This window comes from Polistes dominula, unplaced genomic scaffold (assembly GCF_049000335.1).
Source record: "Polistes dominula isolate Pdom_NZ unplaced genomic scaffold, Pdom_raw_medaka contig_33, whole genome shotgun sequence".
Classification (NCBI taxonomy): Eukaryota; Metazoa; Arthropoda; class Insecta; order Hymenoptera; family Vespidae; genus Polistes; species Polistes dominula.
Window position 1 is genome coordinate 5,809,751 of NW_028300998.1, and position 15,964 is coordinate 5,825,714.

Consider the following 15,964-nt stretch of genomic DNA (forward strand, 5'->3'; position numbering starts at 1 on the left):
TATAAACTGACTTAAATTCAATCGACACGCGTGAGCTTTTATAAAATCATAAGGGTAAAAATGTTTAGTCCGAAATGTTCCAGATTAGTATAAAAAATAATAAAATTTTTCTTTATTTATCAAAATGCTTATAACAAAATTATTGTTTATTTAAACATTAATAGAATCTTTTGTAATCTTTTTAATAACTTAATATGTGGCTAAAATCTTAATCTCTTTTCAGGTATTTTAACATGTGCCTAAATAAATTTTAAAAAATATATAATTAAGTAGTATATATATATATATATATAATAATTTCAAAATTGTGTAACATTTCTGTATAAAATACATTAATTCACTAACCTTTTGGAATGTTTTTCCAACTGGACGTTTACGTATAAATATATTTGACGTAATATCACTCTCTGTGGTATTCTATACGAAACAATAAATATTTTTAAATAAAAAGAAAAAATTTATGTATATCACATAGAAAATAAAATAATTTACCTCGTTTTGTAAGCATTTATTACTTGATATTTTAATTGTAGATAAGTTTTCTGTAATTTTAGTTTCTTTTTGCCCGACAAATGATTGAGATTCTTTTGCTGTAGATGTATCTTCCTCTTCACTTGATGCAATTTCACCAACTTCAACGTGATCAATGAATAAATCACTTGAACTACTTTCTTCTGATTCCGTAAATTTTGGTAGAACTGAAGATAATGAAGTAGTGGGTTGTACGGTAATAATTGATACTTCCTCATCATCTGATAATAGAATTTCTGATATTTCATCATCTGATTTTTCTGTTGCAGATATTTCGGTGTATCTATCAATATTATCAACAAATTTGGATGATTTCTTATCATCTTTTTGCTTTGTATAGAAAGATCTTTGTGTTGGTGCAGACATCATTTCTAAATCTTGTGTATCCATTACAAGTGTTTCAGGTAAAAAAAATCAAGTTTTTTTTCTTTTTTAAAAATATTTGAAAACTGATATTTTGGATTACAGTACTTTTCGATAGAACAATATAAAATAGCGAGTGGTATTTCAGAATCATGTATAAATCTTTGCTTTTTACGTTTCAACATCCAGACTAAAAATAAAATATTCAAATTAATAAAATAATCGAAATTATTTAAATACAAACAAAATCAAAATCAACTTGCATATATTATCGTGGTGTCGCTTAAAATTTCTCGATAATATAGCGTCTTCACTGTCTTTATTAATTTGTACATGAAAGGCATGTTCTCCGAACTCCAAATCCTGGTTAATTTCCAAATCTATGAAAAATGCCTTTCCATCTAAATCATTTATAAAACACAAGGTGTCATTAATTATAAATTGGTTTAATTCGAATGAATAAATTGATCAAATGAATACCTGCTAATTTTATCATTAATTTATACATCTCGTATTGATTTAAATCATAAAAGTAAAATGATTTTCTATTAAACAATTTCTTCCGTTTATCATTTGGATAAAGAGAAACTATTCCCCTGGGAATATATTCCTCCTTTATGCGTGGTATATAATTATCAGGTTTAGGAATTGGGTGCTCATCATTTTCCATAGCAAATTTCACTGCTTCCCAGTAATCAATGGTAACTATAACTATACCAGCTGCTAATGCTATAGCTACCTAAATAATAAAAAAATATACATTGAATATATCATATCAAATAAAATCGAGATTTAAATAAAAAAAGTTATATGACAAAGAAAGAAAGAAAAATAATTAGAAACCTTTTCCGTTAATTTTGGACATAGTGCCGTTAAATGTGTACAATGCTGTTGCCAATTATTTAAAATAATACCATCTATTTGTTTCATTATTTTTTCAAGTTTTTTCTTTCCCGTTTCTTCTAATCCAGACGTTAAAGTAATCATAGGAATATATTTAACACTGTCAAACAATACAATAATAACAATGCTATTTGATAATCTCAAATATTAGAATTACAATAAAAGATATGCATATATGAAAGCTTTACGTAAATATTTCATATTGTAGGCCAATTCTAATTGAATCTTGATCCTTTAAATGAACATTTGTTGAAATCTTTTCATATTCATCATCTTTTAAAATATATGTTCCATATTTAGATCCTTCATCTTTAAGTATGCATAAAGTTGTAGCTTTATCATTCTAAAAAATGATACAAGTGTGAATAAGCAATTGGGTAGAATTATTATAAAAAGAAAAGAAAAATATATTTCTCAATATACTATAGATTACCACAATTTGAATTTCAGTCTTAACTACAAAAGAAGCATGAAATTTACTTATCGAAGCATCGTGTGATAGAACAATATCACCTTTCGTTCTTCCTATTGTTAATGGAATGTTTGGTTTTAAATAGATGAGTTTTCCTAAAATCAAAATTGATACATTGTTCGATTTATATATATGATTTACTTATTGTAATAATATATTAAGATGTATAATATTACCTTTAGCAGTTTCTAATAACCACATTTTAAATAATTAATTAATATCTCTTTGAGATATTGATAATAATTTATGCATTTACTTTAATACACTTGTGTTAATTACATCAAATTTGTATTAACCTCTAATGTATGATTTATAAAAAAAGCTCTCATATACAATTAATTAGAATAAACATGACAAATTAAAATAAACTACGTTTTTCTACGCATGCGTAGTAGCTTAATGCATTTGGCATCACAAAAACTCTCCAATTTAAAAAACAAACTTTAATAGTTTTAACATAAAACAGTTTTATTTACATTGACAACTCTTTAAAAAAGCTATTTGATTATACAAACATCACAAAATAAAATAGAATATACAATCAAAATCATGTGTAATATACAGTAACAGAATAAGAGTGGAACAGCACTCTAGCCAGAATGCGATGTTTTGGATTAAAACGTGCGCATGTATACAGGGTGTCTCAGCTAAACCATATCATCCAAATATCTTCTTTATTTACAATCGCATAAAATAATATTCAAAAGAAAAAAGTTGCACTATTGCAGAGGAAAAATCTAATGTTGAAATCTTTTTTTTTTGTAAATTACTTTTTTAAGAGATTTCAAGGTTATCGACGTTTTTTTAATCGAAATTATATATATTTTTTGCGATATACTTGTAGAGCATGAAAAAAAAAACAAAAATAATCTTTGACTATATCATTTTAAATATTTATTCTAAAGATATTTACATTTAAAAATAAAACATATATATATATAAGATCACACACTTGTATTAAAATGGTTGACCATTTGCTTTTAACTAATTCTATACGCACATTTTCTATTTTCCGTAATTTATTCGATCAAAAGATAATGTATTATATAATAATTATGATTGAAACAATATAAGTATAAAAACTTTCTAATTATATTAAATAAGGAGTACAAAAAGATAGGAATTAAAATAAATTTTATATTTCGTTTTAATACATGTGTTATTAATAGCATTATAGACTATATAATATTAGAAAATATGTATCTAATAATAACAATTTTCAGCTTGTTCATTAATAAAGAATTAATATATTGTGATAAGGAATTATAGTTTCTTTATTTCATATTAAGTAATTATTTTAACTGATAAATATTATATTTTTAAATATAGTTACGTGGGTAAAAAACTACTTAAGAAAATGATTTTCTAATATACTTAATCTTAGATAAAATAAGATTAAATTAAGAAAATAATTAACCCACGTATCCGGTAATCACCAAATTAAGTCTTATAAAAATTGTAAAATAAATTACAATTACGGATGACGAAATATACCTTATGAAAATGGTATTAAATGTTTACCCTCGATTTAAAAGAATATCAAGAATATTGGATTTGATGTGCTTGATAAAAAATACAAAAATAAAAAAGAACCTAAATTAAAAATAAACACGAAAAATTTAATACGAAAATATATTTTTCAAAATTAAAATAAAATTTCCCAATTAAGATTGTTTTTTTTTTTTCATATTCGTGTACAAATAAATGTTTCCTTTTTAAAGTTACATCCGACAAAAAGTATTAATTACTTTTTATATTATTTTAATTCTTAATTGTAAGCTAAAAGCACATAAAATATATATACGTATATGTAATAACCTTTTGTTGGCATTTAAAACTGATTATAGTGAAATAATATATTGTATGTTTATTTGTTTAATCATTTTTATATTGTTTCTCTTGTATTGTTTCTTTTTTCTATTCTTTTTGTTTAAGTTTTTACACGTATAATTATAATTTTTTAATTAATGTTGCAGGTAAGGAAGCTCCAAGCCTGTGCTATTAATTTTTTATAAAATTCTTTGAGTATCACATGTGTCATTAATAATTCTATAGATCGAATGGAATTGTTGGTGTCCAATCTTAGGGCATGTGCATTGACATATTATACTTTATGTAATATATAATATATACACCACCAATTCTATTCATTTGTAATTATAGGCTATGTAAACTCTGTTTCTTATTATACATAATGTAAATAGTTAAAATTTTTGTAACAAATAAAAATATAGATGCTAAACTCACAAAAAGTTGACCGCGTGTACGCATGAGTGTGTGTTGTGATCATAGCAAATATAAAGAAAAATAATAGAGTTCTGCTGCATATGCATATTAAAGAATGATTATTTAAACATCTTATTTTTAATACTCGTATTTATCGATATTAGAACTTTACTAAAAACACATATTACGAAAATGCATAAATCAATATATTCGCAATATACATTATAATATTATTTATCATAGGTCTTTTAGTGAAATTCAATGGTATGCATTTTATCAATATAATCCAATAAACCTTGTAGTCTTTTCTTCACTCTTTTTTGATCATCCAAAGTACATCCAAGGATGGCAGTTTCAAAATTTTTATCTGAATGACCCATTGCTTGAGATGAACAAGCATTCATAAATGCTGCACATTTTTGTCTGGTTCCACTTGGGTCTTGACGGAGACTAATAATTAAACCATCTATTAAACCATTTACCTTAAAAATAATGATTGTTTATTAAATGTGATATATATATTTATTATATTATGTTATAAATACGTATATATTTATAATGAAATATACTTGATGTAATGCCTCCTGTTGGACATTATCACGTTGTATCTTTACTAAAACATCAACAGTTAAACATCGCATGGATAATCTTTCGGCATATCTTAATACGTCATCTTTGTCTGCTGCTTAAAAAGGGCAAAAATATCTTACTATTAATGTTTAATTTAAATATTTATAAATGAACATTTTTTTCAATTAATAATTCACAAAATGTTTCATTCTATTTTAATTAATAATTAAAAAATATAACATTTAAATGAACAAAAAAAAACGTATACCTACATATATTGTAAAAAACATTTAAAACCATCAATGCTATTGTATAATTATTTAAAATAAACAAAACATATCGTATATAAAAAAGGAATATAAAAAAAGTTCGCGTAATTTGATAAATCACTTATCAACAATTAATACATACACCTTTGCAATGTTTCAAAGAGATTCTCTAGATGCAACTCGAATGTTCGACAGATAAAGGTATCTTTAAAACATAGATCATAGCACTTATAATACTCACGTTCTTCCAATGCACTTAATAGTTCGTTATTTCTAATAGTATCTAAAGTAGTTAATAAAGTATCCTTTTCTTCTTCAAGCCTCCAGGCATCTTTCCGAAGTTGTTCTACATGTAATTCTATTTGATCCAACAAATTGACTAACCTATCTTTCGGTTTTATCGTACTATCACAATCCGCACTTTCAACAATATGAGGTAAAGGACTCTCCATTATAAACAAAATTATTTCGGAATAATCTCCACTCGAGTATTTAATTTTTATTTAATATTGTTCACCGCCTTTGCAACAAATTCAATAATGATATTTTTTATTTTTTAAGGGTTCATACATTGACACGATAGAATAGGCTGCTGTCATACATCTAACATGCGAAAAATTGAAGGTAGAACTGCGGCATCGTGATTACGGCTAACTTTATATTTGACCTATCCGAACAGCTAAGATTACATGACTACCTATGATTGGCTATACCAATACGCTCAGCGGGAAATTTGAATTTGCAATATTTTCGCTTGATCTAATCTGATTTGGTTTTTTTTTCTTTTTTTTTCCCAAGAAAATGCAATAATTATATAATGTATAATTTTTTTATTATAAATGCGATCATATATATTGTATATTTTTCATTTTTTTTGTTACTTATGTACATATATTATATATCATACATCATCATCACATCTCATATATTTAGACAGCATGAATACCTTTTATAAAAGCTTCAACTGATGAGATTGGTGTATCTGGTAGAATGCCATGACCTAAATTTGCTATATATCTGCTTTTACCAATTACTTCTACCATTTGTTGAGCTCTATGAGTAACGTTATCCTGATAATGAAAAGTATTTATATGTAAAAAAATCCGTTTTATCTTAGTTATTTGGATGGAATAAAATAAGAAAGAAAATAATTTTTGAATATAATTACTGCAGTTGCAAATAATGCGCATGGATCCATATTCCCTTGTAAGGTGATATTTGTTCCTAGTCGATTTCTTGCTTCCAGTAGATCTACAGTCCAATCTAAACCTATTACTTCATAACATTGTGTTTTGGCAAGCATTTCTAAAGAATTCATCGTTGCACCTTTAGGAAAAACAATCTAGAAAAAGATAGTTGTGTTGCAATCGTTGAAATATTAAAAACAATTTATTTAATTTTTAAAAGAAATTGAATGATCAAATTTTACCATTGGTACTTGCGTAATATTTTGTTCCTTTAACTTTGCCTTTACTCCATTACTTATTTTTACAAGATATGGAAGAGAATATTTTGAAAATAGATCGTCGTTAAGATAATCTCCATTACTTTCAAAAACTTGTAATAACTAAAATATAATATTGAATATTAATCAATAATTGCATATTACGTAACAATATAGCGGTTTATTCAGTTGTACCTGAGCACCAGCTTTAACTTGCATCACCAAATAATCTATTACTACGTCGGTAATAAGTTGTAACAGTTGATGTGACTCATTTGGATATTTGTAAAGCCAAGTGCGTGGTTTAGCCATAACAGAACTACCACCACCTTGAATCATATAACCCATCAACGTCCACTAAAATGATACTATGATTATTGAACATAGACATATATATATAAATGTAGTATGTAAGACATATAATTAAATACTAACAGGTGCTCCAGTAAATCCTATAAGTGGAACTTTTCCTTCTAGTTTATGACGGGTTAATGTTATAGCATCTCCAACATATTTCAAATCTTTTTCTACTTCGGGTTTTATCAATCTTGATAAATCTGATGGATCGTTTAAAGGATTAGGTAAGACCGGTCCCTACAAAATTACATTAACATTTTAATGAAAAAAAAATATATATATATTATTAATTAATACTCTAAATTTCTTACAATTTTAGGAACCATTTCAACTGTCAAACCCATTGCTTGTGGAATAGTTAAAATGTCAGAGAATATAATGCTTGCATCTAAATCAAAACGTTTAATAGGTTGTAATGTTACTTCGCATGCCAATGATGGATTTTGACAAACATCAAAGAAATCATGCTTCGCACGAACTTCTTGAAATTCTGGAAGATAACGTCCTGCTTGTCTCATAATCCATACAGGAACTTTATCTACTTGTTCACCACGAATTGTTTTGAGAATTCGATCATTTTGTAAAACAGGAAAATTGTGCTCTGTCATACTATAAAAAGAGAGATATTTAAATATCAACTTCGAAATAAAATAATCATTAATTTAACGTATTATCTCGTAAATTGTATGTTCTTCAGTTTACCTTAATAGTATGGTTTTGTTTAATTCTGTATAAAAGTAAAAAATAATTGATATTGTGTTAAAATAAATATTATCAAAATTATTAACTGGTTTACTCTCAGATAATCATTTCAAAGATATATAACTTTAACTTTATCATGTTACATGCGATACTTTACATTTTTATATATATGATTACCTCTGGACAAGAAATCGAGCGTCATCTAACAGCAGCCGCAAAAAGCAGATACTTCGATCGTGGCCTCTATATTGATATTACCGACAAGCATCTTTTACGGACAGAGACTTATCGACAGTTTTTATTTCATATAGAGAGTTCATCAATTTTTTGTAGAGAGTGCTGCAGTACATTTATTTCGAATCTTAGACTACGAGCTTCGATCTTCCTGAAAATTTCTTTTTCCGGTTTAACTTAGGTGAGGTGAGTCGCGTATTCAAGTGAAATAAAATCTGTGTTCTAGAAAATAATCCTGTATCATTTTATTGATTTGGTAACTTTAATATATGTAGAAATATATAATTGCAGATTGCGTAAGTGTCATTTCAATATGTTTTTCTAACTAGGTTATTTCTTTGAATGTTTCAGGAGTTGCTGATCAAACACATTCAAAATGGTAAATTTTTATTAATATTAATACTCTTATGTTTTAATATTTAAAAGTCTATACAAAAAAATCACTCTCTAAAAGTGAATTAGTTGATTGTGTGTGTTTTATTTTTTTATATAAATGAAATCTTGTAGAAGTAGTCATGAACTTATTGATTGTTTACAACTTCTGATTAAATTTAATACTCACAATATTACACAATATTATGCACGTTCATATTTTACTTTTTATTTTTTAATTCACTAACAATTTATATTTATGTATATAAATTGAACAATTTAATTGTATTAATCATTTATATGTAATATAACACTTCACATCTTTTTTATAGCCACGTGAAATAAAAGAAATCAAAGATTTTCTTTTGAAGGCAAGAAGGAAGGATGCTAAATGTAAGTGTTAAAAAACACTAGCTTTAAAAGAATATCTTTTGTGAACGACAATGTATTACAACTTAATTTCTACTTGATTTTAATAGCTGTCAAGATAAAGAAGAATGCAGACAATGTTAAATTTAAGGTCCGTTGTTCGAGATTTCTTTATACTCTTGTCATTACGGATAAAGAAAAGGCAGAGAAATTAAAGCAATCTTTGCCTCCAGGTATGTAAAATATATACATATGTATACAGGGTTAATAACTTACTTCATTTAAATAAGAAAATATGTTTTTAAGATTTGTTATATTTATTTTAGGCTTACAAGTAAAAGAAGTGAAAAGAAGTGAGCGTATGTAAATGATTCAATAAAATATCATTGAATTTATAAATGTGTACATTTATTGATTTTTTTAATTCAAATTTTATTTTACTTTTCTAAAACAACTTATTTTATCAATTTATACTCTTCTAATAATCAATTAAATTAAAATTTTCCATATAATGTTATGTGGTATTAATCCATGTGTCTCTGTATTACTTGTTTCAAAAACTACCGCTGTTTGAAATAAAATACCAATTTTCAATTTGTAAATAGATTATAAAAGTATTTTTTAAATTGAAAATGTAATACTATAAATTTAAATATTTTTCTTTTAGATAATAAACAAAATAATAGGTAAAAAAGTAAGTGTTATGAATTATTTGAAATTTAATTACGAATACGCGTCAATGTATAAATTTCTGAAATTGTACAAAATGCCCACTAAAATTGGGTAATAAATATGGTTTTTTTTTCAAGTTTTTATTAGTATTTATACATGAATATTTTCTTCAATATCATATACATAAAATGAATGATGTAATTAAATCATTTAAAATTCTAATATAATGTTTCTTTTTGGGTTGACATCAAAATATTTAATCGTCGTTTATTTCGCAGTATTTAACTCGTTGAAGTATAATATAGTGTTTCTTTATTTTTTTGTTCTACAATTGACAAAAAATTGTTATTTGTATGCATGATAACATAAAATTAATATTATCTTCAGTATTAACTACCAAAATATACGAAGATTATATATAAATTAGTTATAAAACATTTATATAATCTAATTATATATTATTTTACTCTGATTATAACATAAGTCTTCTAACAACTAATTAGAAAGATGCAAAGTATATGTTACAATATATATATATATATGTATATATATATATATATATATATATTGTATATTCAACTATAATAAAAAAATATGAATTGAATTTTTTTAAGTAATTTGTTTTTCTTCTTTAAAAAAAGATATAAAACAAAAAGGAGAAACAAAAGAAAAATGTAAAAATTAAGACGAAAAAATAGCGACGACAAAATTGTAATCAATGTACATAACTTTCTTTTTATTCATAGCACTCGTAATATGTAGCTCTGTAAAAAATTAGTAGTTTATGCATAATCAGGAAAAAGTTGAAAACATAAAAGAAGAAAAATGTAAAATGGTAAAAAGTTTACCTTTGTTTGTCAATATGTCGACGTGATAATCTTCTTCCTGAATCATGTGTCGATAATGTATAACGTTTAGTATGAGCAGGATTTGTTCTTAATTCCCGCATTTGAGTAGTTTTTGCTTTTTCAACTTTATCCATAAATTTACTTATAAGATCAGGACAATTTAAGTTCTCTTCTGGTTCCCAAGTGTCGTCTGCAGCGCTAAAACCCTTCCAACGAATAAGGAATTCTCTCTTTTTATTTTTTCTAAAATGTACTTCTATTATTTTGTCAACTTCAAACTCTTTTTGATTTTCATCATTTTTAATTGAGTCAGTATCCGGTTCCTCTTCTGTAATTAAATATTTAAATAATGCCATTATAGAAAGTCATTATATGTGTACTTCGAGCACCGCAAAATACAGTATAATCTATAGTAAATATGTATGCGTGTATGTATATATATATGAACCCCGTTTCTTTTGAAAATGACATAAGTTACTGTATTTAAGAAAAAACATTTTAAAAAGAGAACAGTTTCTAAGGTCCCCTACTTGTGTTTGCTATTAAATAGATTTTCGTAAAGAAATAAAAAAGAATAAAGCAAACCTTCAGACATAGTGGATTGTCTTTTGTTATCTTTAGATTTTTTCATCTCTTTCTTTTTATCTGCTTTAACTGACTTGGTTTTACTCGGTTTAGTAGTTTTTTCTGATATAGTTTCTTCACTTTCATTTTCATCCAGGAGAAAATTTTCGATAAGTTTAGGACAATTTAAATCCTTCTCTTGTTCCCAAGAATCAGACTCTTTTCCATATCCTTTCCACCTAATAAGGAATTGTCGTCTACCTTTGATAGTACGATGACCGACGATCTTATCAACCTAAAAATCGAATTCTAGAATTGATACAATTTATTTATATATAAAAAGAAAAGAAAAGAGAAAGAATCTACGCCGTTCGAAATAATAATATTCGTTAGGCGGGAGAATCGACCGGCACGCCATTGCTCTAACTGGTATATAAGTAAAAGTACCTCATACTCCTCTTCACCGCTAACTGCACCACGACTAGACGTAGGTGATTCTTTTTGTTCATCTTTTTTACGTCTTTTATTAGCTCCACGTCTATTTACAGCACCATTTTCTTGATCTGTATTGGTCTTCATATCATCGGAATCTTCCAACTGCTTTTTCGTTTTCGACGCTTGTTTGCTGTTTGTTGGTGATGCCGTTTTTTGTTCTTCGGTATGACGCGTTCTTGAAAGGCGCTGCTTCTTTCCGCCCGATTTTCGATTGGGGGTATTATTCAGATCCTCGTTCTCTTCAGATTCATTTTCTTTATCTTTTTTATTATTTTCATCGTTACTAATTTCGCTATTTGACATATCGTTTTGTTTCGATGATTCGTCGCCATTTTCTTCAGTTTCGCTTTCACTGTTTCTCTCTGACTTCTTGCGTTTCGTTCGCATGCTGAGTCTTCGCATACTAATCCGTCAACAGTTTAATTCCAACTGCAAAAACACCGCTTAGTCAAGAATTTGGATAAATATACTACGTTTTTTTAACGTTTTACATGCGTCACAATATTTTACTATGCTTTACCGCCCTTTTCTTTTACCACCTCTATTATTTCACCACTATCGCCACTATCATCACCACCACCAACTCTCCGCCACCAATCCCACACTACCATCGCTATAAAACCGCACCAAGAGACACGATCCGTTACCTATTTATTACTTATAATTAGAAAAGAATTTAACTAAAGAAATATGTTTTGTTTACGAAACTCATTGTAAAGAGAATGATGCTGATTAATATAAAAAAAAAAGATGTTAATGCATTTTCTTTCTTTAAATACATCGTCCTGATCATATTTTATGTTACGACTCCTACTAGTTGCGATCTTCTATTGAATCATTCAAAATTGTTTTTTGTCTTTCGCGTTTGAAGTATTAGCATAATGTATTAAAACATTGGCTCTGATATACCTTACAGCCATAAGTTTCCAAACGTAATTTCACGTTACTATGAAAAATAATTCTTTTCTTTAGATATGATTCAAACTAAACATTTCAACATAATAAATTATTATCGATAGAAATGGAATTTTGTTAAAGATTAAACTTTATAAAAACGATCTCCATATCTCGAAAATAAATGATAAACGCTATTCAAATTTAGCGCTATTCCAATGGACAATAAAATTGGACAAATCCATCTAAAGCTATAAACGAATGTTGAATTCCGATGCCGAATTACGACATGCCACGTTAACGTAGTAGTCAAGTGATATTTCTTTTATTTCTTTCTTCTATTGTTTTGTTTGCTAAGCTTGGTCATGCAGCACACATATTTGAACTATTTTTTTTAAATATATATAATGATAAGATTCATTGGAAGAAAATGATAAAAAGATGAAGCTAACAATACACATCAGTTAGTCGCCATTAGTAGAGAAAATGAAAATGAAAAAAATATATTAAAAAATGTACTTTTTTGTTATTTTATAAATATCTCTATTAGTTTAATTGATGATTTCAATACATTTAACTTTTGGCAATCTAGCATTTGATATATACAGAAGTCTATGAGCCAGAATAAATTATGTAAAACAGAATTGACTAACTCACAAGCTAAATGACTTGTAATTTATGTTAAGGACACTAAAGTTCTATTAATCTATTGTTTCTTTCAATGTATAGTTCATGAAACAAACCAAGTTGATCAGAGTCTTGTGACATAACTGATATTAGGAATAGATATATAAGACAAAAACTTATGAACCTAACAAATTTAAAGACTTTTACAACAAACAAACTAGAAGTTCTTAATATGCTTTGTTGATTTCAATTAATAATAATTGAATTTTCAAATAATAACTTCAATATAGACTAAGAATTTCTGACCAACAATTGTCTCTTCCTTTTTATCTTCTAACGAAGTTCTCTTGTTACTAACCAATAAATACAGTAATTGCGTTTTACTATAAAAACTGATCATAAACCATTGATCTATACTTATGCACAGTTATTATTTAACTAATTCGTTTATATTATGTAATTTTTATTTCATGAAACTATACTACTACTATTATAGTACTACATCATAATTCTAGTATAGTTACTATATAACTATACTAACTATACTAGAAGTAAAAAAAGGATTTAGATGCAACTTCACTACTTATTAAAAATTTCTAAATATACCTAATATTATCTTTAATACAGTATCTTCAAATGAATATAAAAAGAATAACAATTGTAACAAGACTTATCCAAAGTTAAACAAGTACGTACCGATCTTTGTTTAATATTTTCGGAAAAAACTGTTCTATTGATAGATGTAATAATGAAGTCTATAAATAAAGAATTCTATTGAAACCTAGATCACAAGATCTGCAAAATTACATACGCAGTACTCGTACAAAGTAATTACAGATAATAAAAAAACGACCATTTGAGTTTTACATTTTTTTTCGTTTTTCATTAACCCTCTAGAATAAAAATTTTGTTCTTGCATTGAAATTAAATAATGTAATATGAACCTTATAATCTAACTTAAATATATTTAGCATATATTAATCTTTAAATACAAAATTAATTTTGTTACGATAAAATCGAAAAGTATAGGTTCATACATCTTCAGATTTGTTAAACCTTATTAATCTTTGGATGTATAATTCCATGTAACTTTGAAGTTATATTAATGGGTCAAGTTATCGAAATGTAAGAAAGAAGAGAAGAAAAAAGAAGAAAAGGTTGACTCTAAATCTTATCACTACAAAGTGTACGATATTTATTAAATAACTATATAAATATTTTAAAGGCTACGATGACTGGATATTATTTCTGTTGATCGTGTCTCTTGGAGAATGAATTAAAATAAATTAAAGAAAGCTTTGTTAACTAACATTTTTTCTAAATTAGAATCTTACGAGTGCATCTACCGTGTATCTAGGGATTATTTTTTTAGAATTCTCTAGAAATGGATCCTCCTAATAAAAAATTATGAATTATTTCATCAAATTAAATAAATTTAATAATTATTTTATAAAACAACTTTGATTTTAATTTAGTATGTTCATCAACTAAACGCTAAAATTGCTATAGTTACTGTATAAAAAAATATTATTTTAAACATTGAAATGATCGAACTAATTTGGCGTCTTATAGCACCAAATGGATATAAAAGGGGAAAAAAGGAAGAAAAAAATGAAGCTTACAATTGAAGAAATATCAGAGATGTCGAAACTTCTTTGAAGAATATTAGACTAGTCCGAGAGAAGCTAATGAAGCGTTGACCTTGTATGGATATTCAGATATTTCAAACTAACTAGTTAAATTTACTACCATAAAAGATTATAGTACTATTGGTGGTATAGTCAGAGTGATTGGAAAAGGACATATAGTATAAGTACACGTGTTAAACTATAAAGTATCCCTATTTCTTCGAAAAATGCACTTCATAGGGGCCAATAAAATATTGGACAAATTTGGTTCAACCAATGAAAGTTGAGACTTCATCATTTATAGGTTTGGATGAGGAATTTTTGGGATCGGTATATCCTGTTCAGTTGGAATTAATGGTTACGTTACCATTCATTCTGAACACATATAATATGCGGCTTTTCACAATAGGCGATTGGCAATATATCAAATATTATAATAAATAAATGAAGAGAAAGATAAAATATATATAAAATTTAGGTTCTTCGTATTAATTTTTAATTAAGTTGCTTATTTTAAGAGTATATAATTTTCATTCATTCGGCTTTTATGCAAATAAATAAAATTTCATTGAAATCTCCTAAAATCGGATTATTTGCAATTATTGACTTTCTGCTTTATTTTTTCTATTACTATTACTTTAGTTGTTTCGAATATCTGACTATACGTAGGATTACAAATTATAAAAATAACATCTATAAACGGAGACATCGCGAAGAAATCTGCATCACGTTCTTGTGAGGGGATGATGTCATGAGCCGATACGCAACAAATATTTAGTTTTGTTTCATCTCTCTTACGTATAGGATTATATTAATTCTTCTTATATGAAATACATGAAATTATTTAAGTAATTTATTTGTTGTTATATTTATTGTATTATTTATAATAATATCTTTAATTGATAATTCGATATATTACTATTTACCCGCCATCCGTGATAAGTCGTATTAATTGGATAATTGTTATTTATGAAAGTATGTTCTGTACTGTCTAAATATTTGATTAATCCTAACAGATCGTCACCATATTGACGATCATACATCAATTTACACAACTAAATTGGTTGATTGCAAGGAGAGATTTATGTTCTCCTTTTCCATTCAAATTTTTCATTCTACCTGCCTTATTAATCTTCCAGTTTTATCATACAAAGACGAGTATGATTGTATGATGGCAACATTAATTTATAATATTTTTCTTCTACTATATGATCAGTTTATAATTATAGATGCACAATATTATTTTCACACAATTCAAGGTAACATAGAAAAATACTATGTAGATAATAGTGCGTCACACGTACATTTGCTTCTTTACTGCGTCTGTCTGATTAATTCTTATGTTTCCATGATAAGGCGCTATCGGCGTTAACAAACGTAATTAGCAGATTGGATTCATAAAATCGCGCCAATTTTAAATTTCA

At 26.4% G+C, this 15,964-nt stretch overlaps 5 protein-coding genes across 12 annotated transcripts; 1 reads left to right on the forward strand and 4 right to left on the reverse strand.

Moving 5' to 3' along the window:
- Positions 1 to 84: 84 nt before the first annotated feature.
- LOC107065928 (nibrin) lies at positions 85 to 3,106 on the reverse strand. Its single transcript, XM_015320061.2, is given in 10 exon segments — positions 85 to 239; positions 346 to 417; positions 493 to 941; positions 944 to 1,084; positions 1,158 to 1,295; positions 1,375 to 1,633; positions 1,738 to 1,897; positions 1,986 to 2,140; positions 2,231 to 2,364; positions 2,446 to 3,106. Coding segments are annotated over 10 exon segments (1,572 nt in total). The 5' UTR covers positions 2,471 to 3,106; the 3' UTR covers positions 85 to 200.
- A 715-nt stretch (positions 3,107 to 3,821) lies between these two features.
- Positions 3,822 to 6,000, reverse strand: LOC107067151 (BAG family molecular chaperone regulator 2). Of its 2 annotated transcripts, none has more exons than XM_015322404.2 (3): positions 5,576 to 6,000; positions 5,065 to 5,177; positions 3,822 to 4,977 (listed from the first exon to the last, which is right to left on the reverse strand). In XM_015322404.2, the coding sequence occupies exons 1-3, from the start codon at positions 5,784 to 5,786 to the stop codon at positions 4,744 to 4,746; spliced, it is 558 nt and encodes a 185-aa protein (XP_015177890.1). In that variant the 5' UTR covers positions 5,787 to 6,000; the 3' UTR covers positions 3,822 to 4,743. The 2 variants fall into 2 exon arrangements, with proteins under 2 accessions (XP_015177890.1, XP_015177881.1); XM_015322395.2 differs by having other exon boundaries at positions 5,065 to 5,180.
- Positions 6,001 to 6,144: 144 nt separating this feature from the next.
- Positions 6,145 to 8,011, reverse strand: Urod (uroporphyrinogen decarboxylase). The gene is made up of 7 exons (XM_015322370.2): positions 7,838 to 8,011; positions 7,447 to 7,744; positions 7,214 to 7,372; positions 6,974 to 7,135; positions 6,764 to 6,901; positions 6,503 to 6,676; positions 6,145 to 6,404 (listed from the first exon to the last, which is right to left on the reverse strand). Exons 2-7 carry the CDS (start codon positions 7,741 to 7,743, stop codon positions 6,264 to 6,266), a joined length of 1,071 nt encoding a protein of 356 aa, XP_015177856.2. The 5' UTR covers position 7,744; positions 7,838 to 8,011; the 3' UTR covers positions 6,145 to 6,263.
- Positions 8,012 to 8,157: 146 nt separating this feature from the next.
- RpL38 (ribosomal protein L38) lies at positions 8,158 to 9,211 on the forward strand. 3 transcript variants are annotated; one of them, XM_015322412.2, is made up of 5 exons: positions 8,158 to 8,257; positions 8,423 to 8,450; positions 8,776 to 8,836; positions 8,923 to 9,045; positions 9,139 to 9,211. In XM_015322412.2, exons 2-5 carry the CDS (start codon positions 8,448 to 8,450, stop codon positions 9,177 to 9,179), a joined length of 228 nt encoding a protein of 75 aa, XP_015177898.1. In that variant the 5' UTR covers positions 8,158 to 8,257; positions 8,423 to 8,447; the 3' UTR covers positions 9,180 to 9,211. The 3 variants fall into 3 exon arrangements, with proteins under 3 accessions (XP_015177898.1, XP_089029846.1, XP_015177903.1); XM_089173720.1 differs by having other exon boundaries at positions 8,190 to 8,252; XM_015322417.2 differs by having other exon boundaries at positions 8,197 to 8,327.
- Positions 9,212 to 9,725: 514 nt separating this feature from the next.
- LOC107067115 (uncharacterized) lies at positions 9,726 to 15,815 on the reverse strand. Of its 5 annotated transcripts, none has more exons than XM_015322331.2 (5): positions 15,664 to 15,815; positions 11,344 to 11,820; positions 10,918 to 11,191; positions 10,333 to 10,660; positions 9,827 to 10,248 (listed from the first exon to the last, which is right to left on the reverse strand). In XM_015322331.2, exons 2-5 carry the CDS (start codon positions 11,791 to 11,793, stop codon positions 10,221 to 10,223), a joined length of 1,080 nt encoding a protein of 359 aa, XP_015177817.1. In that variant the 5' UTR covers positions 11,794 to 11,820; positions 15,664 to 15,815; the 3' UTR covers positions 9,827 to 10,220. The 5 variants fall into 5 exon arrangements, with proteins under 5 accessions (XP_015177843.1, XP_015177817.1, XP_089029842.1 ...); XM_089173716.1 differs by lacking the exon at positions 15,664 to 15,815 and adding an exon at positions 15,467 to 15,648; XM_015322340.2 differs by lacking the exon at positions 15,664 to 15,815 and adding an exon at positions 14,535 to 14,853.
- Positions 15,816 to 15,964: the final 149 nt, after the last annotated feature.

Excerpts from the sequence above, each read along its gene's own strand:
- LOC107067151 (XM_015322395.2), bottom strand. The coding sequence starts at position 5,786 with ATGGAGAGTCCTTTACCTCATATTGTTGAAAGTGCGGATTGTGATAGT. Across the intron at positions 5,181-5,575 it reads ATTAAGTGCATTGGAAGAAC|CAGCAGACAAAGATGACGTA; the intron begins GTGAGTATTATA and ends GCCCTTTTTAAG. Across the intron at positions 4,978-5,064 it reads AACAGGAGGCATTACATCAA|GTAAATGGTTTAATAGATGG; the intron begins GTATATTTCATT and ends ATTATTTTTAAG.
- Urod (XM_015322370.2), bottom strand. The coding sequence starts at position 7,743 with ATGACAGAGCACAATTTTCCTGTTTTACAAAATGATCGAATTCTCAAA. Across the intron at positions 7,373-7,446 it reads TTGAAATGGTTCCTAAAATT|GGACCGGTCTTACCTAATCC; the intron begins GTAAGAAATTTA and ends GTAATTTTGTAG. Across the intron at positions 6,405-6,502 it reads GCGCATTATTTGCAACTGCA|GATAACGTTACTCATAGAGC; the intron begins GTAATTATATTC and ends TTTCATTATCAG.
- RpL38 (XM_015322412.2), top strand. Across the intron at positions 8,837-8,922 it reads AAGAAGGAAGGATGCTAAAT|CTGTCAAGATAAAGAAGAAT; the intron begins GTAAGTGTTAAA and ends TGATTTTAATAG. Across the intron at positions 9,046-9,138 it reads AAAGCAATCTTTGCCTCCAG|GCTTACAAGTAAAAGAAGTG; the intron begins GTATGTAAAATA and ends TATTTATTTTAG.
- LOC107067115 (XM_015322331.2), bottom strand. The coding sequence starts at position 11,793 with ATGCGAAGACTCAGCATGCGAACGAAACGCAAGAAGTCAGAGAGAAAC. Across the intron at positions 10,661-10,917 it reads ACAATCCACTATGTCTGAAG|AAGAGGAACCGGATACTGAC; the intron begins GTTTGCTTTATT and ends ATTTAATTACAG. Across the intron at positions 10,249-10,332 it reads CGACATATTGACAAACAAAG|AGCTACATATTACGAGTGCT; the intron begins GTAAACTTTTTA and ends AATTTTTTACAG.